We start from the raw sequence: 23,641 nt of genomic DNA, 5'->3' as shown, positions 1-23,641 counted from the left end.
AACTAAAACAAACTATAATTAATTAATGGATTTAATTAATTAAGTAAACCCATTGGAAACTCAATTAATAACTAATAAATAAATTAAAGAAAGGCTAAATAACTAAATAAATAAAGCAAACTATAATTAATTATTAATTAATTAATTAAACCCATTGAAAACTCAATTAATAATAAATAAAGAAAGAAATAAAAATGTAAACAAATAGACTAATTAAACATTAAATAAAGAAATAAAAATTCCTCAGCCTCATTGTTTTAATTTGTTTTCACAAAAAAAAAACAGCTAAGTAAATAAAACAAACTATAATTAAATAATTAAACCAATTAAAAACTCAATTAATTAATAATAAATAAATTAAAGAAAGAAATAAAAATGTAAACAAATAGACTAATTAAACATTAAATAAAGAAATAAAAATTCATCAGCCTCATTGTTTTAATTTGTTTTCACGAAAAAAAAAACAGCTAAGTAAATAAAACAAACTATAATTAATTAAACCAATTGAAAACTCAATTAATTAATAATAAATAAATTAAAGAAAGAAATAAAAATTTAAACAAATAGATGAATTAAACATTAAAGAATTAAAAATTTGTTTTCATTTAAAAAAGGCTAAATAAATAAAACAAACTATAAATAAATAATTAATTAATTAAATTAAACCAATTGAAAATTCAATTAATTACTAATAAATTAAATAAATAAATAAACATTTAAACAAATAGATTAATTAAACATTAAATAAGGAAACAAAAATTCAATAAGTCTATAATTTTAATTAAAATTAAATAAATACAACATTTTAAATAATGAATTACTTTAATTAACTAAAATTTAAATTAATTAATTAAATAAAAAAAATTAAAACCACATATACAAAGATCAGTAAATGCAATAAAATACCCCAAATATAATTAAAAAAAAAAAGTCTAAATAAATAAAAACTCAAACAGACCATTTTTTTCCCAATGAGTGAAACTAACAAAATAAACAATTTTGCTGCAAAAATCAATTTTCCCAAAATCACTCCCCCCCCCCCCAAATCGGTATCCGTGGGAAATTGATGGCTGACATCTGTTGTCATGACAACGCAGATTCTTCATACCACCTGACATTCTAAAGTTTTTATTTCCAGGGACATTTAGCTGCTGAGGTGCCCCAGGAGGTCGGCGAATCGCCATTGAGCGCCGTCCTGAATACAACGTCCCGCGTTCTGGGACGCCATGTGAAGGCCGCAATGGGCTCACAGATGGCAGGAAAGGAGAACGCACGGCGGATAATACGGAATTTTCTACGGGGCAGAAGGCCAGGCGGTCCCAGGGACAGGAGGGAGCCGTGACGTTTCCCCTTCGCTCACATTGCGGGGCCCGGATCGCTCAGAGACGTCAGTAGGCAGCCGAGCAGAACAGACTTCGGTGTTTCACATGCAGATCACATCTGTACGGCTCCCCGGCGAGCAGATGGAGATTACAGCACATACGCTCTGCATTCCGCTACAATGTATCACCGGCTCAGGAAGAGGAGAAGGGGGCCCAGCACGGGGCCCATCTGGACGATTCCTGGCCACCCCCCAGCAGGGCCTTCAGAGATCAGCGATATGCAGTGCAACAACCAATCAGAAATGACCTGTTGCTAGAAGGATGCGGAATATTGCAGAACACAAAGTCCATCCAATTCAGACCTCCATATGTCCCATAGATGAGGAGACTGAGCCGATAGACCTGATAGACCCGATATACCCGATAGACATGATAGACATGATAGACCCGATAGACCTGATATACATGATAGACCCGATAGACCGATAGACATGACAGACCCGATATACCCGATAGACATGATAGATCCGATAGACCTGATATACATGATAGACCCGATAGACCGATAGACATGATAGACCCGATAGACCTGATAGACCCGATAGACCCGATAGACATGATAGATCCGATAGACCCGATAGACATGATAGACCCGATAGACATGATAGACCCGATAAACCTGATAGACATGATAGACCCGATAGACCTGATAGACATGATAGACCCGATAGACATGATAGACCCGATAGACATGATAGAACCGATAGACCTGATAGACATGATAGACCCGACAGACCCGATAAACCTGATAGACATGATAGACATGATAGACCCGACAGAGCCGATAGACCCGACAGAGCTGACAGACTCAAAAGACATGATAGACCCGATAGAAATGATAGACCTGATAGACCCGATAGACATGATAGACATGATAGACATGATAGACCCGATAGACCCGATAGACATGATAGACCCGATAGACATGATAGACCCAATAGACCCGATAGACATGATAGACCCGATAGACCCGATAGACATGATAGACCCGATAGACATGATAGACCCGATAGACATGATAGACCCGATAAACCTGATAGACATGATAGACCCGATAGACATGATAGACCCGATAGACCTGATAGACCCGATAGACATGATAAACCCGATAGACATGATAGAACCGATAGACCTGATAGACCCGACAGACCCGATAAACCTGATAGACATGATAGACATGATAGACCCGACAGAGCCGATAGACCCGACAGAGCTGACAGACTCAAAAGACATGATAGACCCGATAGACATGATAGACATGATAGACCCGATAGACCTGATAGACCCGATAGACCCGATAGACCCGATAGACCCGATAGACATGATAGACCCGATAGACATGATAGACCCAATAGACCCGATAGACATGATAGACCCGATAGACCCGATAGACATGATAGACCCGATAGACATGATAGACCCGATAGACCCGATAGACATGATAGACATGATAGACCCGATAGACATGATAGACCCGATAGACATGATAGACCCGATAGACATGATAGACATGATAGACCCGATAGACATGATAGACCTGATAGACATGATAGAACCGATAGACCCCACAGAGCCGATAGACCCGACAGAGCTGACAGACCCAATAGACATGATAGACCCGACAGGGCCGGCCGGCATGTGCGAGATCCAAAGATGGAGTCCAGGGGCCACCCTGGAGAGCAACGTGGACGTCAGCGTGATGACGTGGGGATGTCCGGCATGCAATGTGACGTGTTTCGGAGCCGATGAACGGCAAAGGTGCGCTCCCTTCTCAAACACTGAAGGAAATCAGTGAGAGGAATTTCGCTTTTTTTTTTTAGGGGGAGAAACAAGTACGGATTTCAGATATGTCAGGACCAGTATCGGTCGCTCCTTTATACATTTGTTGTTTTTTTTTGGCGCAAAATGGTCGGCTCTCACACATGTTCACGTCGTCAAATCTGGCCCTCTGAAAAAAGTATGGACACCTCTGGGCTAGGGAGTTGCGGTCTATTGATTCACCTGCCACTTTGAAGAGTAGTGATGACATCATCCATACTGTATATGAAGAGTAGTGATGACATCATCCATACTGTATATGAAGAGTAGTGATGACATCACCAATACTGTATATGAAGAGCAGTGTTTGTCAGCAGGCTTCAGCCCATCATTTTGGCTGAATACCTGCTGATCGGCTGTGGCCAATCACAACACAAGGTTTCTGTGTTTACAAACACACAGAGCTCTGTACACAGACCAGCAATCTCGCTGTTTCTTCTCCCTGAAAAGCAGGGAGGAAAAACAGCCAGACCTGTGCGTAACATCAGCACACATTACACATTGTTGATGTTGACTCTTTCCCAGAGTCATTAGTGCAGTGTTGTCACCGCTCACTGTCACAAGCGACGTCAGTCAGTCAGTTAGTGACCCTCCCAGCCAGTGTCTGTTAGCGCCAGATTGCCCACCGCGCTATCATAGTCCTACTATAAGTCTCTGATCACCACCATTACAGCAGGGCTTGACAAATTTGCTTTGAATCTAGGGGCCATTTTATTTTTTGGGTTGTCAGTGTCCGGGGCAAGGCAACTTTTGGGTGACAAGCTTCATTTGAGTCAATGGGAGGCGATATGCATTGAAGCCAATAGCAGGTGTTTTTGCATTGAAGCCAACGGGACACAATTTTGCATTAAAGTCAGTGGGAGGTGTTTTTGCAATGGAACCAATGGGAAGTGATTTTGCATTGAAGTCAACAAGAGGTGTTTTTGTATTGACATCAATGGGATGCAATTTTGCACTGGAGTCAATGGGAGGCAGTGTGTGAACCCAGGCACCAGGACGCAATGTCTAGTTGCCATACCGACCCGATGTCTGGGATTTGTCGAGCTTTAGAGTAGAGAGGCATGCAGAGATAAGTGTTCACATAGGATTGCTATTGACAGGAATTTTTGCATTGAAGTCAACGGGAGGCGTTTTTGCATTGAGATTAATGGGATGTGATTTTGCATTGAAGTCAACAGGAAGTGTTTTTGTATTGAAGTCAATGGGATGCAATTTTGCATTTAAGTCAATGGGAGGCGATATGCATTGATGCCAATAGGAGGTGTTTTTGCATTGCGGTCAATGGGAAGTGTATTTGCATTGAAGTCAATGGGAGGCGTTTTGCATGGAAGTCAATGGGACACGAATTTGCATTGAAGTCAAAAGGACACGATTTTGCATTGAAGTTCAAGGGAGGCATTTTTGCATTGAAGCCAATGGGACACAATTTTGCATTGAAGTCAGTGAGAGGTGTTTTTGTATTGAAGTCAACTGAATGCAATTTTGCATTGAAGTCAATGGGAGGCAGTGTGTGAACCCAGGCATCAGGACACAATTTCTAGTCGCCATGGCGACCTGACGTCTGAAATTTGTCGAGCCTTAGAGTAGAATGGCATGCAGAGATAAGTGTTCACATAGGATCACTACTGACAGGAGTTTTTGCATTGAAGTCAACGAGAGGCGTTTTTCATTGAAGTCAACGGGAGCCGTTTTTGCACTGAAGTCAATGGGACACGATTTTGCATTGAAGTCAAAAGGACGTGATTTTGCATTGAAGTCAATGGGAGACATTTTTGCATTGAAGTCAGTGGGGCACGATTTTGCATTGAAGTCAAAAGGACGCGATTTTGCATTGAAGTCAATGGGAGACATTTTTGCATTGAAGTCAATGGAAGGAATTTTTTGCATTAACTCAATGGACACGGTTCTGCATTAAAGTCAACGGGAGACAGTGTGTGAACCCAGAAACCAGGACACAATTTCTAGTCGCCATGGCAACCTGACGCCTGGGATTTATCGAGCCTTGCATCACAGTATGGAATCTACAGCTGCGTAAATTTCAGTATCCATACCATAGTTTGTAGACGCTACAATTTTCACACAAACCAATTAATATACACTAATTGGGAAAACCAAAGACATGACGCAGAATACATTTTGGCCTCAATTCATAACAGAATTTTTTTTTTTCATTTTTGTTTTTTTTTGTTTATATACTAAAAAACAAAACCTCAAATACCACCAAAAGAAAGCTCTATTAGTGTAAAAAAAAACAATTTAAATTTAGCTTGGGTACAGGGTTGCACGACCGAGCAATCACCAGTTACCCCCGGTTCACATATGTGCGTTCCTGCAGGCCGCGTTTTGCATGGGTACGAGAACCCATTCATTTGAATGAACTCCCATGCACCGAGACACGCAGGGAAGAAGTCCCGGCACTTCTTTGGAAAACGCAGCTGAGGTTCCCAGTGCGGGTGCGATTTCCAGTGCGGGCGGCGTGCCATTAGAACCAATGGCACCCACCCGCGGGACCGCATTCTTCTGTGCGGGTGGTGCGGCTGCATGGATTTTCCTGCGGATCCGCAGCTGCACCACCCGTACAGATGTGAACCTAGGGTCAGCCCTGGTTCACATATGTGCGTTCCTGCAGGCCGTGTTTTGCGCGGGCACGCAAGCCCATTCATTTGAATGAACTCCCGTGCACCGAGACACGCAGGGAAGAAGTCCCGGCACTTCTTTGGAAACCGCAGCCAAGGTTCCCAGTGCGGTTGCGATTTCCAATGCGGGCGGCGTGCCATTAGAACCAATGGCACCCACCCGCGGGACCGCATTCTTCTGTGCGGGTGGATTTTTGTGCGGATCCGCAGCGGCACCACCCGCACATATGTGAATCTAGCCTTAAAGTAGCGCAGTGCTGAATAGCCCAAAAAATGGCCTGATCATGAAGGAGATAAAACCTTTCGGCGGTGAAATGGGTAAAGGGGGTCACCGCCAGATCTAGAGAAGGAAAACCACGTCGATATTGCTTTACGATGGACTATCCTGCGCTGCATTGAGGAATAGCGGCACAGCGGGTGCAGCGTGCGTTGGCGATTTGCTGAGCTCCGTCCGTACGTAGAGAAAGCGGAAATGCAAATTGCATCTAATTAGCTCTTCGGATTCATAGACACGACGGTCCGTGTTCCCCCCCCCCAGGAAACTCCTGTAGAGGGTCATTGTCAGCTGCTCCTATTAAAGGGTAACTCCGACAATGTACACATCGCAGGCTGGACTGGCGTTCCGCCGGCGCAGCAAAAATCATCAATTCATTAGCCGTTTAGCGGCATTAGGCTTGTGCGGGATATTGAATTTCCACCGTGTCCAGCTGGGAAGGTTTCATGTTTGTTTGTTGCCGTGTGAGAATCGAAGGAACGGAATAAAGCGGAAGAATCCAGCCTGACCCCCAGAGATTCACCGAACGGGGACACCATGCCAGGACGGGACACGGAGACACACCGGAAAATGCAACCCCGGCAGCAGCAGTTATTGGGTCACAGCGAACGTTCACAGGAGGAAATTGGTCTTCGAAGGCGGAGTTCTCCTTTAAAGGGAGAAAGTGGGGGATGGCATGTGAACACCGTCCTGGTACACTGCCATCTCCTCCTGTCACATGTCAGCTCCTCGTAGTCTGTGCGCCAAACGCGTCCCCGTTCACCCGCGATGGGAGATGGCGTCCTAACGTGAACCTAATGAGAGCTCAGCCATGAGAGGTCAGAGGGAAGCATGGAGAGGCTGAGCCAGGGACGCATCCTGAGATTACACAACAGTGTGCGCCAGATATACACGCAGTATACGGATGGGAGGATGTAGTATATGGATTGGAGGATGCAGTATACGGATTGGAGGATGTAGTATACAGATAGGAGGATGTAGTATACAGATAGGAGGATGTAGTATATGGATTGGAGGATGCAGTATATGGATTGGAGGATGTAGTATATGGATTGGAGGATGCAGTATATGGATTGGAGGATGTAGTATATGGATTGGAGGATGTAGTATACAGATAGGAGGATGTAGTATATGGATTGGAGGATGTAGTATACAGATAGGAGGATGTAGTATACAGATAGGAGGATGTAGTATATGGATAGGAGGATGCAGTATACGGATAGGAGGATGCAGTATATGGATTGGAGGATGTAGTATACAGATGGGAGGATATAGTATATAGATCGGAGGATGCAGTATACAGATGGGAGGATGCAGTATATAGATCAGAGGATGCAGTATACAGATGGGAGGATGCAGTATATGGATTGGAGGATGCAGTATACAGATCGGAGGATGCAGTATATGGATCGGAGGACATAGTATACAGATGGGAGGATGCAGTATACAGATGGGAGGATGCAGTATACGGATCGGAGGATGCAGTATACGGATCGGAGGATGCAGTATACGGATCGGAGGATGCAGTATACAGATAGGAGGATGCAGTATACAGATAGGAGGATGCGGTATACGGATCGGAGGACATAGTATACAGATGGGAGGATGCAGTATACGGATGGGAGGATGGAGTGTACGGATCGAAGGATGCAGTATATAGATCAGAGGATGCAGTATACAGATGGGAGGACTCAGTATACAGAGAGGAGGATGCAGTATACAGGTGGGAGGATGCAGTATACAAGTGGGAGGATGCAGTATATAGATCAGAGGATGCAGTATACAGATAGGAGGATGCAGTATACAGATAGGAGGATGCAGTATACAGATGGGAGGATGCAGTATGCAGATAGGAGGATGCAGTATACAGATGGGAGGACGCAGTATACAGATAGGAGGATGCAGTATACAGATAGGAGGATGCAGTATACAGAAGGGAGGATGCAGTATACAGATAGGAGGATGCAGTATACAGATAGGAGGATGCAGTATACAGATGGGAGGATGCAGTATACAGATGGGAGGACGCAGTATACAGATAGGAGGATGCAGTATACGGATGGGAGGATGCAGTATACAGATAGGAGGATGCAGTATACGGATGGGAGGACGCAGTATACAGATGGGAGGACGCAGTATACAGATGGGAGGATGCAGTATACGGATGGGAGGATGCAGTATACGGATGGGAAGATGCAGTATATAGATTAGAGGAGGGTATACAAGTGTTACAGATGCAGTATACGGATCAGAGGAGGGTACACGGGCTTTACAGATGTAGTATACAGATTAGAGGAGGGTATACGGGTGTTACAAACGCAGTATACAGATTAGAGGAGGGTATACGGATGTTACAGATGTAGTATACAGATTAGAGGAGGGTATACGGGTGTTACAGATATAGTATACAGATTAGAGGAGGGTATACGGGTGTTACAGATGCAGTATACAGATTAGAGGAGGGTATACGGGCTTTACAGATGTAGTATACAGATTAGAGGAGGGTATACGGGTGTTACAGATGTAGTATACAGATTAGAGGAGGGTATACGGGTGTTACAGATATAGTATACAGATTAGAGGAGGGTATACGGGTGTTACAGATGCAGTATACAGATTAGAGGAGGGTATACGGGTGTTACAGATGTAATATACAGATTAGAGGAGGTATACGAGTGTTACAGACGCAGTATACAGATTAGAGGAGGGTATACGGGTGTTACAGACGCAGCATAGAGATTAGAGGAGGGTATACGGGTGTTACAGATGTAGTATACAGATTAGAGGAGGGTATACGGGTGTTACAGATGTAGTATACAGATTAGAGGAGGGTATACGGGTGTTACAAACGCAGTATACAGATTAGAGGAGGGTATACAGGTGTTACAGATGTAGTATACAGATTAGAGGAGGGTATACAGGTGTTACAGATGTAGTATACAGATTAGAGGAGGGTATACAGGTGTTACAGATGTAGTATACAGATTAGAGGAGGGTATACGGGTGTTACAGATGTAGTATACAGATTAGAGGAGGTATACGGGTGTTACAGATGTAGTATACAGATTAGAGGAAGATATACGGGTGTTACAGATATAGTATACAGATTAAAGGAGGGTATACGGGTGTTACAGATATAGTATACAGATTAGAGGAGGGTATACGGGTGTTACAGATGTAGTATACAGATTAGAGGAGGGTATACGGGTGTTACAGATATAGTATACAGATTAGAGGAGGGTATACGGGTGTTACAGATGTAGTATACAGATTAGAGGAGGGTATACGGGTGTTACAGACGCAGCATAGAGATTAGAGGAGGGTATACGGGTGTTACAGATGTAGTATACAGATTAGAGGAGGTATACGGGTTTTACAGATGTAGTATACAGATTAGAGGAGGGTATACGGGTGTTACAGATGCAGTATACAGATTAGAAGAGGTATACGGGTGTTACAGATATAGTATACAGATTAGAGGAGGGTATACGGGTGTTACAGATGTAGTATACAGATTAGAGGAGGGTATACGGGTGTTACAGATGTAGTATACAGATTAGAGGAGGGTATACGGGTGTTACAGACGCAGTATAGAGATTAGAGGAGGGTATACGGATGTTACAGACGCAGTATAGAGATTAGAGGAGGATATACAGGTGTTACAGATGTAGTATACAGATTAGAGGAGGGTATACGGGTGTTACAGATGCAGTATACAGATTAGAGGAGGATATACGGGTGTTACAGATGTAGTATACAGATTAGAGGAGGGTATACAGGTGTTACAAATGTAGTATACAGATTAGAGGAGGGTATACGGGTGTTACAGATGTAGTATACAGATTAGAGGAGGGTATACGGGTGTTACAAATGTAGTATACAGATTAGAGGAGGTATACAGGTGTTACAGATGTAGTATACAGATTAGAGGAGGTATACAGGTGTTACAGATGTAGTATACAGATTAGAGGAGGGTATACAGGTGTTACAAATGTAGTATACAGATTAGAGGAGGGTATACGGGTGTTACAGATGTAGTATACAGATTAGAGGAGGGTATACGGGTGTTACAGATGTAGTATACAGAATAGAGGAGGGTATACGGGTGTTACAGATGCAGTATACAGATTAGAGGAGGGTATACAGGTGTTACAGATGTAGTATACAGATTAGAGGAGGTATACAGGTGTTATAGATGTAGTATACAGATTAGAGGAGGGTATACGGGTGTTACAGATGTAGTATACAGATTAGAGGAGGGTATACGGGTGTTACAGATGTAGTATACAGATTAAAGGAGGGTATACGGGTGTTACAGATGCAGTATACAGATTAGAGGAGGGTATACGGGTGTTACAGATGTAGTATACAGATTAGAGGAGGGTATACAGGTGTTACAGATGCAGTATACAGATTAGAGGAGGGTATACGGGTGTTACAGATGTAGTATACAGATTAGAGGAGGATATACGGGTGTTACAGATATAGTATACAGATTAGAGGAGGGTATACGGGTGTTACAGATGCAGTATACAGATTAGAGGAGGATATACGGGTGTTACAGATGTAGTATACAGATTAGAGGAGGGTATACGGGTGTTACAGATGTAGTATACAGATTAGAGGAGGATATACGGGTGTTATAGACGCAGTATACAGATTAGAGGAGGATATACGGGTGTTACAGACGCAGTATACAGATTAGAGGAGGGTATACGGGTGATATAGACGCAGTATACAGATTAGAGGAGGATATACGGGTGTTACAGACGCAGTATACAGATTAGAGGAGGATATACGGGTGTTACAGACGCAGTATACAGATTAGAGGAGGGTATACGGGTGTTACAGATGTAGTATACAGATTAGAGGAGGATATACGGGTGTTACAGATGTAGTATACAGATTAGAGGAGGATATACGGGTGTTATAGACGCAGTATACAGATTAGAGGAGGGTATACGGGTGTTACAGATGTAGTATACAGATTAGAGGAGGGTATACGGGTGTTACAGACGCAGTATACAGATTAGAGGAGGATATACGGGTGTTACAGACGCAGTATACAGATTGAAGCGGAATATACAGGTATTTGTATTAGGTGCCCTATATACGATGCTACAACCTTCATTCATAAAATGCCGAGTTCCCATCCTCCTCCTCCTCCTCCTCGTCCCTCCCGACTTTCCTCCTCCTTCCCCATCTCTCATTGCTGGCTTTGCCTCCCCATCCATTTTCCTCTCCTCTTTCCTCTCTCTCCCACCCCGCTCCCTCCATTCTCTGCTCCCCTCCTCCACCCCCCTCCCAGGTACCGCATGTCTCTCAGTTCTGGCCCACAGCTAATTCCATGCTTCATGGATCAGGTCCATTTACAGCCAACATTGAGAACACAATAATAGAGGTCCCAGTAATGGCCCAGGGTCCTCGGGAACCTTCTAGCGGCCTGTCAATGGCACAATAGGAGTAGATCCAGCCTCTATTACACAGAATTCCCCATCCCCGGGACTGCTCGGAGATTGAGATTTCTGTGTCAGGTCTGGAGGATGCGGATAGAGAACAGAGCGAGGAGATGGAGACATGACTGAAGGGGGGTGCCTGTGTGCTGGAACAATCAGGGAGTCTATGGAAGCATGCCAGTACTAGTATGAAACACAGACAATTCCTCCTGCTGCAAAACATACAAAATCATCTCTGATGCTCAATATACAGCAAATGTAAAATAAACAACAAATAATCTATGATGCAAAAACCGCGCAATCTCCAGTGCAGGGAGCCAACGTGTCCTGCACCTAATATACAAAAAAAGTATTGCAATTCACATCCAGCCAATGATACAAAGAGTATTCGATTGTGTTATATCTTGTGTTGTAGATGTGTTATATCATGTGTTGTATATTTTATATCATGTGTTGTATATTTTATATCATGTGTTGTATATTTTATATCATGTGTTGTATATTTTATATCATGTGTTGTATATTTTATATCATGTGTTGTATATATTTTATATCATGTGTTGTATATTTTATATCATGTGTTGTATATTTTATATCATGTGTTGTATATATTTTATATCATGTGTTGTATATATTTTATATCCTGTGTTGTATATTTTATATCCTGTGTTGTATATTTTATATCATGTGTTGGGTTTATATTTTATATCCTGTATTGTATATTTTATATCATGTGTTGGATTTATATTTTATATCATGTGTTGCTGTATATGTTACATCCTGTGTTGTTGTCTATGTGTTATATCATGTGTTGTATATTTTCTATCATTGTTGGGTTTATATTTTGTATCATGTGTTGGATTTATATTTATATCATGTGTTGTTGTATATTTCATATCCTGTGTTGGGTTTATATTTTATATCCTGTGTTGGGTTTATATTTTATATCCTGTGTTGGGTTTATATTTTATATCCTGTGTTGGGTTTATATTTTATATCCTGTGTTGGGTTTATATTTTATATCATGTGTTGCTGTATATTGTATATCCTGTGTTGTTGCATATGAGTTATATCATGTGTTGCTGTACATTTTATATCATGCGTTGGGTTTATATTTTATATCATGTGTTGCTGAATAAGTATCATATCCTGTGTTGTTGTATATTTTATACCCTGTGTTGGGTTTATATTTTATTTCATGTGTTTTTGTATATTTTATATCCTGTGTTGTTGTATATTTTATATCCTGTGTTGGGTTTATATTTGATATCATGTGTTGGGTTTATATTTTATTTCATGTGTTTTTGTATATTTTATATCCTGTGTTGGGTTTATATTTTATTTCATGTGTTTTTGTATATTTTATATCCTGTGTTCGTTTCATAATATATATAATGTATTGTTGTACTATAGGCGTTACATGGGAAGCTCGGCTCGCTCTGCTCCTTGGACATGTCATGCTGGGGCTGCAGTACTTGTGACGGGATATAAAACAGGCGGCCTAACCCGAGCCTGACTCAGCTGCTGCCATAAACAGGAGAGCAGTACAAGGAAGAAGCGATTCCTCTCCTATGGACGGTGCAGAGCGGCTGTGTGCGGAATCACAATACAGTGCAAAAACCAACATCACACCGAGCAGCGCAGCAATCACATGACAGCAGAGCATGCAATCTATAATGTATAGACAGGAATCTATCATGTATAATGTACTGACAGCAATCTCTGCTATGTAATGTATGGAGAAGCAGCTATAATATCCAGAGAGACATCTGTAATGTACAGAGAAGAAGCTATAATGTACATGGAGAGATCTAGAATATACATAGAGGGATCTATAATGTACATGGAGAGATCTAGAATATACATATAGGGATCTATAATGTGCATGGAGAGATCTATAATATACATAGAGGGATCTATAATGTACATGGAGAGATCTAGAATATACATAGAGGGATCTATAATGTACATGGAGAGATCTAGAATATACATAGAGGGAGCTATAATGTACAGAACGAGATCTATAATATACATAGAGGGATCTATAATATACATAGAGGGATCTATAATATACATAGAGGGATCTATAATGTACATAATGGGATCTATAATGTGCAAAATGAAATCTATAATATACATAGAGGGATCTATAATGTACAGAACGAGATCTATAATATACATAGAGGGATCTATAATATACATAGAGGGATCTATAATGTACAGAAAGAGATATATAAATCGTGGAAATGATAACATTATGTATATAAAGGGAGCTGTAATGTACAGGGAGGGGACTGTAATGTAAATAGAGGCATCTGTAAAGTACAAAAGGATCCATAATGAACAGAGGGATCTATAATGTACAGAGAGGGATCTATAATGTACAGAGGGATCCACAATGCACAAAGGGATCTATAATGTACACAGAGCGATCTATAATGTACAGAGCGGGATCTATAATGTACAGAGCGGGATCTATAATGTACAGAGAGGGATCTATAATGTACAGAGAGGGATCTATAATGTACAGAGGGGTCTATAATGTACAGAGTGGGATCTATAATGTACAGAGAGGGATCTATAATGTACAGAGAGATCTATAATGTACACAGAGGGATCTATAATGTACAGAGAGGGATCTACAATGCACCGAGGGATCTATAATGTACAGAGAGGGATCTATAATGCACAGAGGGATCTATAATGTACAGAGAGGAATCTATAGTGTACAGAGGGATCTATAATGTACAGAGAGGGATCTATAATGTACAGAGGGATCTATAATGTACAGAGAGGGATCTATAATGTACAGAGAGGGATCTACAATGCACAGAGGGATCTATAATGTACAGAGAGGGATCTATAATGCACAGAGGGATCTATAATGTACAGAGAGGAATCTATAGTGTACAGAGGGATCTATAATGTACAGAGAGGGATCTATAATGTACAGAGAGGGATCTATAACGTACAGAGAGGGATCTACAATGTACAGAGGGATCTATAATGTACAGAGAGGGATCTATAATGTACAGAGAGGGATCTACAATGTACAGAGGGATCTATAATGTACAGAAAGAGATCTATAATGTACAGAAAGAGATCTATAAATAGAGGAATTTAAACCATAATGTACATATAGGGAGCTACAATGTACAGAGAAGATTCTGTGATGTACATATATGTGGCCGGCAGTCTATAAGGGACAATCTATAACCTACAGAGAGGGATATATAAAGTATATTGCACCAGGAAAGATCTATAATGTACAGAGAGGGATGTATAATGTACAGAGAGGGATGTATACTATACAGAGAGGGATGTATAATGTACAGAGAGGGATGTATACTATACAGAGAGGGATGTATAATGTACAGAGAGGGATGTATAATGTACAGAGAGGGATGTATACTATACAGAGAGGGATGTATAATGTACAGAGAGGGATGTATAATGTACAGAGAGGGATGTATAATGTACAGAGAGGGATGTATACTATACAGAGAGGGATGTATAATGTACAGAGAGGGATGTATACTATACAGAGAGGGATGTATAATGTACAGAGAGGGATGTATAATGTACAGAGAGGGATGTATAATGTACAGAGAGAGATGTATAATGTACAGAGAGGGATGTATAATGTACAGAGAGAGATGTATAATGTACAGAGAGGGATGTATAATGTACAGAGAGGGATGTATACTATACAGAGAGGGATGTATAATGTACAGAGAGGGATGTATAATGTACAGAGAGGGATGTATACTATACAGAGAGGGATGTATAATGTACAGAGAGGGATGTATAATGTACAGAGAGGGATGTATAATGTACAGAGAGGGATGTATAATGTACAGAGAGGGATGTATACTATACAGAGAGGGATGTATAATGTACAGAGAGGGATGTATAATGTACAGAGAGGGATGTATAATGTACAGAGAGGGATGTATAATGTACAGAGAGGGATGTATAATGTACAGAGAGTTTGGTCAGCTGGAGGCAGCAGAGATGCTCAGACAATGCGGGAGTGAATGAGGTCACATGGTGAGGAGGGAGCAATACATACTGAGCTATAAATAGGAATGTGTCCAATCTCAGGGTATATACCGGGTAGGTGCGTGTGCGGTGCGTGTGCGTGTATATGTACAGTATGTATGTGACTGGCTGATGTCATGTGGCCCCCCAGATGTTACATACATCTGTGAGCCTGACAGATATATATTTATGGCGGGCCTGAGAGAGCACACAGTGCTGTGCAATGTCCCCCCCCCCCCCCCCCCCCCGGGTGTGCAGTCTATAGTGGTCCTACCTTTGTAAAATCTGTAGGGAAGCCTGGGCTGTATAGAGGGCCAGGGGGGTATGGAGTTTGTACAGAGGCCCTGGCAGTATGAAGTCTGTATAGAGGGCCTAGGATGTATGGAGTCTATATAGAGGCCCAGGATGTATGGAGTCTGTATAGAGATCCCAGACTCTATGGAGTCTATATAGAGGCCCAGGCGGTATGGAGTCTGTATAGAGATCCCAGACTCTATGGAGTCTATATAGAGGCCCAGGCGGTATGGAGTCTGTATAGAGATCCCAGACTCTATGGAGTCTATATAGAGGCCCAGGCGGTATGGAGTCTGTATAGAGATCCCAGACTCTATGGAGTCTATATAGAGGCCCAGGCGGTATGGAGTCTGTATAGAGATCCCAGACTCTATGGAGTCTATATAGAGGCCCAGGCACTATGGAGTCTATATAGAGGCCCAGGCACTATGGAGTCTATATAGAGGCCCAGGCTCTATGGAGTCTATATAGAGGCCCAGGCACTATGGAGTCTATATAGAGGCCCAGGCTCTATGGAGTCTATATAGAGGCCCAGGCTCTATGGAGTCTATATAGAGGCCCAGGCTCTATGGAGTCTGTAGTGAGACCTGAGGCTGTATAAACTCTGTACAGAAACCCAGGTGTTATAAAGTATGTAGAGTGGCCCTGGCTCTATAGAGTCTGTATAGAGGCCCAGGCTATATGGAATTTGTATAGAGGCCCTGGAATGTATGGAGTCTGTATAGAGGCCCAGGCTGTATGGAGTCTGTATAGAGGCCCTGGGATATACGGAGTCTGTATAGAGGCCCTGAGATGTATGGAGTCTGTATAGAGGCCCAGGCTGTATGGAGTTTGTATAGAGGCCCTGGAATGTATGGAGTCTGTATAGAGGCCCTGGGATATATGGAGTCTGTGTAGAGGCCCTGGGATGTATGGAGTCTGTATAGAGGCCCAGTCTGTATGGAGTCTGTATAGAGGCCCGGGCTGTATGGAGTCTGTATAGAGGCCCTGGGATATATGGAGTCTGTATAGAGGCCCTGGGATGTATGGAGTCTGTATAGAGGCCCTGGGATGTATGGAGTCTGTATAGAGGCCCTGGGATGTATGGAGTCTGTATAGAGGCCCAGGCTGTGTGGGGTCTGTATAGAGGCCCAGGCTGTATGGAGTCTGTATAGAGGCCCAGGCTGTATGGAGTCTGTATAGAGGTCCTGGGATATATGGAATATGTATAGAGGCCCTGGGATATATGGCGTCTGTATAGAGGCCCTGGGATGTATGGAGTCTGTATAGAGGCCCTGGGATGTATGGAGTCTGTATACAGGCCCTGGGATGTATGGAGTCTGTATAGAGGCCCTGGGATGTATGGAGTCTATATAGAGGCCCAGGCTGTATGGAGTCTGTATAGAGGCCCTGGGATATATGGAATCTGTATAGAGGCCCTGGGATGTATGGAGTCTGTATAGAGGCCCTGGGATGTATGGAGTCTGTATAGAGGCCTTGGGATATATGGAGTCTGTATAGAGGCCCTGGGATATATGGAGTCTGTATAGAGGCCCAGGCTGTATGGAGTCTGTATAGAGTCCCAGGCTGTATGGAGTCTGTATAGAGGCCCTGGGATGTATGGAGTCTGTATAGAGGCCCTGGGATGTATGGAGTCTGTATAGAGGCCCTGGGATGTATGGAGTCTGTATAGAGGCCCTGGGATATATGGAGTCTGTATAGAGGCCCTGGGATATATGGAGTCTGTATAGAGGCCCAGGCTGTATGGAGTCTATATAGAGGCCCAGGCTGTATGGAGTCTGTATAGAGGCCCTGGGATGGAAGGAGTCTGTATAGAGGCCCTGGGATATATGGAGTCTGTATAGAGGCCCAGGCTGTATGGAGTCTATATAGAGGCCCAGGCTGTGTGGGGTCTCTATAGAGGTCTGTAGTGTAGCCGAGGCTGTATATAGTTTGGCTGGTGACTGTACCATAGTTTGGTCCCGGGCTCTATGGGGACTGTAGGGAGGCCTGAGCTGTATTGAGTCTGCATTGTGGCTCCTAAGCTGTATAGAGTGTGGAGGAAGGCCCCTGGCTATAGGAATGTACTAATGTATTAGGATACAGTACAGGGGCCCCGGATACTGTAGAGGTGGAGGGTGGAGGCAGTGGGGCCCCAGTGTATACCATGTGTATGATGGTGGAGGAGCTGGCCGCCCTGTCCGGTGCTGAACTGGCTTTGTGTCCTGGGCTGCTCCCTGTGCTGGTGTAATAGGATGCGGTATGGGGCCCTGGTATTACAATGATGTGGCCCCTGGTGGGGTTTGGGCAGAGAGACCCCTGTGTATGGAGTGCAGAAAGGTAGAGGAGCTGTCTGCCTTGTGTGGTGCTGACCTCACTCTGTATGAAGTGGGGTGTATTCATGGGCCCCTGGTTTAGTGTGGTGTGGCCCCTGACAGGATATCTGAAAGAAGACAGAGAAGCTGTCTGCCTTACGTGGTGCACAACTCTGTCTTTGTGATGATGGGGCCCTGGATTAGTGTACTAAGATGCAGTGTGGCCCCTGTGTATACAGTGTATGATGGTGGAGGAGCTGTATGTACAGAATTCTTGTATTATAACAGTGTGGCCCCTAGTGAGGCTGAGGCAGCAGGGCCCCAGTGTATACAGTGTATGATGGTGGAGGAGCTGTATGTACAGAATTCTTGTATTATAACAGTGTGGCCCCTAGTGAGGCTGAGGCAGCAGGGCCCCAGTGTATACAGTGTACACACAGTTACTGTGTGATGTATAACATGTGTATGATGGTGGAGGAGCTGCCAGTCCTGCCCTGGACTAGTGTACTGGGATGCAGGTCGGGGCCCCGCTATTATAATGGTGTGGCCCCTGGTGGGGTAGAGGCAGTGTGGCTCCTGTGCATACATTGTACAATATTGGTGTAAGTTGTAGTCAGTGTGATGGAGGAGCTGTCACTCATGTGGTGCTGAACCCTCTCTGTGTGATGGTGGGGCTCGGGTCAGTGTAACAGTACAGTGCAGTACAGGGGCCCCTGGAATTATACCAGTGTAGTGTTGTGGCCCCTAGTATGGTAAAGGCACTTTGGCCCCTGTGTACACAGTGTACGATGACAGTGTGTGACATCAATGTATAATATATGGGAGATGGTGGAGGAGCTGTCCGCCTGGGTGGTGCTGAACTCTACCTTTGTGTGTAGTAGGATCCAGCACACGGGCCCCTGACATTTTACAGCTGGAGTGTGGTGGGGCCCCTGTATATACACTATGATGTCTCTATGGTGGGAGGAGCTGTCCACCCTGGGTGGTGTTGAAATCACAGCAGGATGCAGTACAAGGGCCCTGGCAGTATACTGGTATAGTCAGGACCCAGAATGGTTTACTGGGGTGCAGTACAGGGGCCCCTGGCAGTATACTGGTATAGTGGGGACCCAGAATGGTTTACTGGGGTGCAGTACAGGGGCCCCTGGCAATATACTGGTATAGTGGGGATCCAGAATGATTTACTGGGGTGCAGTACAAGGGCCCCTGGCAGTATACTGGTATTGTGGGGACCCAGAATGGTTTACTTGAGTGCAGTAGAAGGGCCCCTGACAGTATACTGGTATAGTGAGGACCCAGAATGCTTTACTGGGGTGCAGTACAGGGGCCCCTGGCAGTATACCGGTATTGTGGGGACCCAGAATGGTTTACTTGAGTGCAGTACAGGGCCCCTGGCAGCATACCGGTATTGTGGGGACCCAGAATGGTTTACTTGAGTGCAGTACAAGGGCCCCTGGCAGTATACTGGTATAGTGGGGACCCAGAATGGTTTATTGGGGTGCAGAACAGGGGCCCCTGGCAGTATGCTGGTATAGTGGGGGCCCAGAATGGTGTACTGGGGTGCAGTACAGGGCCCTGATATTATAATAGTGGGGCCCCTGTCTATACACTATGATATCTGTATGATGGGGGAGCTGTCCGCCTGGGTGCTGCTGAACTCTGTGCGGTAGGATGCAGCACAAGGGCCCCTGACAGTATACTGGTATGGTGGGGCCCCGAACTGGTATACTGGTAAGCTGTACAGGGGCCCCTGACAGTATACTAGTATAGCAGGGTCCCTATCCATTGTACAGGTCCCTGATTTTTATAATAGTGGGGCCCCTGTGTATACACTATGATCTCTGTATGAGAGTGGAGGAGCTGTCTTCCTGGGTGGTGCTGAACTCCGTGTGCAGTAGGATGCTGTTCAGGGGCCCCTGACAGTATACTGGTATGGTGGGGTCCCCAGCTGGTGTACTGAAATGCAGATCGGTGGGCCTGGAATGTTACTATCATAGGGTGGCCCCATGTATACACTATGATCTCTGAATAATGGTGGGGGAGCTGAAGCTGCTATGGCAGGGCCTCTTGAAGTAAGCCGGAGCGGTGGGGCCCCAGACCAGTGTACAGGGCCCCTGTATTATAATACCATGGCCCCTATGTGTACAATCTGATATGATGGTGGAGGAGCTGCCTGTCCTGGGTGGTGCTGAACGCAATCTGTGTGGCACTGGGGCCCAGACCAATGTACTGGGATGCAGTATAAGGGCCCCTGGCAGTATACTAGTATTGTGGGGTCCCCAGCTTGTGTACTGAAATGCAGTACAGTGGCCCCTGGCACTTCATTGATGGAGTGTGGTGTGGCCCCTGTGTATACTCTATGATATATGATGGTGGAGGAGCTGTCCACCTGGGTGGTGCTGAACTCAATCTGTGTGTAGTAGGATGCAGTACAAGGGCCCCTGACAGTATACTGGTATGGTGGGGTCCCAGACTGGTACATTGGTATGCAGTACAGGGGCCCGAACAGTATACTGGTATAGGGGGTCCCTATCCATTGTACAGGGCCCTGATATTATAATAGTGGGGCCCCTGTGTATACACATGTATGATGATGGAGGAGCTCTCCGCCTGGGGTGGTGCTGAACTCATGTTGTGCCGTGTTGGGGCCCCTGCTGATGTATTGTGATTTAGTACAGGGGCCCCTGGCACTATGCTGGCGTGGTGTGGCCCCTGTATAAAGGAGGAGTGTCTGTATGATGGGGGAGGAGCTGTCCCTCCTGGGTGGTGCTGAATTCAGTCTGTGCAATGTCAGGGGCCCGGACTGATGTACTGGGATGCAGTACAGGGGTCCCTTGCCGTATGCAGGTGCGGTGGGGCCCCTGCTAATATAACAGAATGCAATACAGGGGCCCTGGCAGTATACTGGTATGGTGGGGCCCCTGTGAATACACTATGGTGTCTGTATGATGGGGGAGGAGATGTCCGCCTGGGCGGTGCTGAAGTTGCTCTGGGTATGGTGGGGCCCCTGTGCAGCGTTGTGGCCCAGACTGATCTACTGGAACACAGTACAGGGGCCCCTAGCAATATACTGGTGTAGTGGGGCCCCAGCTAGTGAAACAGTATACAGTACAGGGGCCCATTGAAATGCACTGGTGTGTTGGGGCCGCAAGCTGGAGGTATTATAGTAGTGGGGCCCCTGGCAGTGTACCGGTATGGTGGGGCCCCTGGCAGTATACCAGTATGGTGGGGCCCCTGTGTGTACACTATGGTGACTGTATGATGGGGAGGAGCTGTCCACCCGGGTGGTACTGAAGCTGCTCTGGGTATGGTGGGGCCCCTTGAAGTGTACTGCATTGTGGGGCCCTGCTAGTGTAATAGGCTGCAGCACAGGGGCCCATTGAAATGTAGCAGTGTGTTGGGGCCCCAGGCTGGTGTATAGTGGGGCCCCTCTATGATATCATGCAGCATGGGTCCCTCCTGGTGGTGCTGAACCTTCTCTATGCCATACTGGGGCCCCTACTGGGGTACTGGGATGATGTGTTAGGGCCCCTACTGGGGTACTGGGATGCTGTGTTGGGGCCCCTGTTAGTCTGCTGGTATAATGGGGCCCCTGCTGGTGTTCTGGAATGCAGTCCAGGGGCCCCTGCTGGTGCACACTCAGGGCCCCTGGCAGTACACTAGATCGGAGGGGCCCCTGGCCGGTGTAGGAGGGGCCCCTGTGTAGGAGGGAGAGGGAGGATGTCTCACCTGGCGGGCCCCGGGCTCGGTGGTGCTCCTCCCCCTCCTCTCGGTACCGGCTCGGTGGGGGGTCTCGGTGCCCCGGCAGGTCCTCCCCCGGGTTCCCCGGACTCCAGGCTGGCCTCGTTCCCCATCGCTGTGCCGATCCGGGACAACCGAGATCAGATCCGCCCGACCTCCGCCATCAGCTCCGTGCGCGCCCCCGACACAGACTCTCTGCGCGGCCCTGGACACTGCGTCACGTGTCCTCCCCTCCGCTCCTCCCACATCTGTACAAGGGGAATGAATACAATGTATCAGAATAGTGTGATATCCGCTGTATACAATGTATCAGTATGGAGTGTGATATCCGCTGTATACAATGTATCAGTATGGAGTGTGATATCCGCTGTATACAATGTATCAGTATGGAGTGTGATATCCGCTGTATACAATGTATCAGTATGGAGTGTGATATCCGCTGTATACAATGTATCAGTATGGAGTGTGATATCCGCTGTATACAATGTATCAGTATGGAGTGTGATATCCGCTGTATACAATGTATCAGTATAGTGTGATATCCGGTGTATACAATGTATCAGTATAGTGTGATATCCGGTGTATACAATGTATCAGTATAGTGTGATATCCAGTATATACAATGTATCAGTATAGTGTGATATCCAGTATATACAATGTATCAGTATAGTGTGATATCCAGTATATACAATGTATCAGTATAGTGTGATATCCGGTATATACAATGTATCAGAATAGTGTGATATCCGGTATATACAATGTATCAGTATGGAGTGTGATATCCAGTGTATACAATGTATCAGTATGGAGTGTGATATCCGCTGTATACAATGTATCAGTATAGTGTGATATCCAGTATATACAATGTATCAGTATAGTGTGATATCCAGTATATACAATGTATCAGTATAGTGTGATATCCGGTATATACAATGTATCAGTATGGAGTGTGATATCCGCTGTATACAATGTATCAGTATGGAGTGTGATATCCGGTATATACAATGTATCAGTATAGTGTGATATCCGGTATATACAATGTATCAGTATAGTGTGATATCCAGTGTATACAATGTATCAGTATAGTGTGATATCCAGTGTATACAATGTATCAGTGTGGAGTGTGATATCCGGTATATACAATGTATCAGAATAGTGTGATATCCGGTATATACAATGTATCAGAATAGTGTGATATCCGGTATATACAATGTATCAGTGTGGAGTGTGATATCCGGTATATACAATGTATCAGAATAGTGTGATATCCGGTATATACAATGTATCAGTGTGGAGTGTGATATCCGGTATATACAATGTATCAGTATGGAGTTTGATATCCGGTATATACAATGTATCAGTATGGAGTGTGATATCCGGTATATACAATGTATCAGTGTGGAGTGTGATATCCAGTGTATACAATGTATCAGTATGGAGTGTGATATCCGGTATATACAATGTATCAGTATGGAGTGTGATATCCGGTATATACAATGTATCAGTATAGTGTGATATCCAGTATATACAATGTATCAGTGTGGAGTGTGATATCCGGTATATACAATGTATCAGTATGGAGTGTGATATCCGGTATATACAATGTATCAGTATAGTGTGATATCCAGTATATACAATGTATCAGTATAGTGTGATGTGCAGTATATACAATGTATCAGTATGGAGTGTGATATCCGGTATATAC

The 23,641-nt window shown here is 44.4% G+C and overlaps 1 protein-coding gene across 1 annotated transcript in view; it reads right to left on the bottom strand.

The window, feature by feature from the left end:
• Positions 1-22,121, bottom strand: part of BSN (bassoon presynaptic cytomatrix protein) — a 181,976-nt gene extending 159,855 nt beyond the window's left edge. Inside the window, exon 1 of the mRNA XM_089689755.1 lies at positions 21,925-22,121. Coding sequence (XP_089545881.1) covers positions 21,925-22,049 — 125 coding nt within the window. The 5' untranslated portion in view covers positions 22,050-22,121. The remainder of the gene's footprint in view (positions 1-21,924) is intronic.
• Between the last annotated feature and the right edge of the window lie 1,520 nt (positions 22,122-23,641).

The sequence above is a fragment of the Staurois parvus genome, unplaced genomic scaffold (genome assembly GCF_062004578.1).
Source record: "Staurois parvus isolate SC_StPar_1 unplaced genomic scaffold, SC_StPar_1.0 ptg000496l, whole genome shotgun sequence".
Lineage (NCBI taxonomy): Eukaryota > Metazoa > Chordata > Amphibia > Anura > Ranidae > Staurois > Staurois parvus.
The sequence above is the reverse complement of the archived record's forward strand: the minus strand, read 5'-3'. Positions and strand labels throughout refer to the sequence as shown.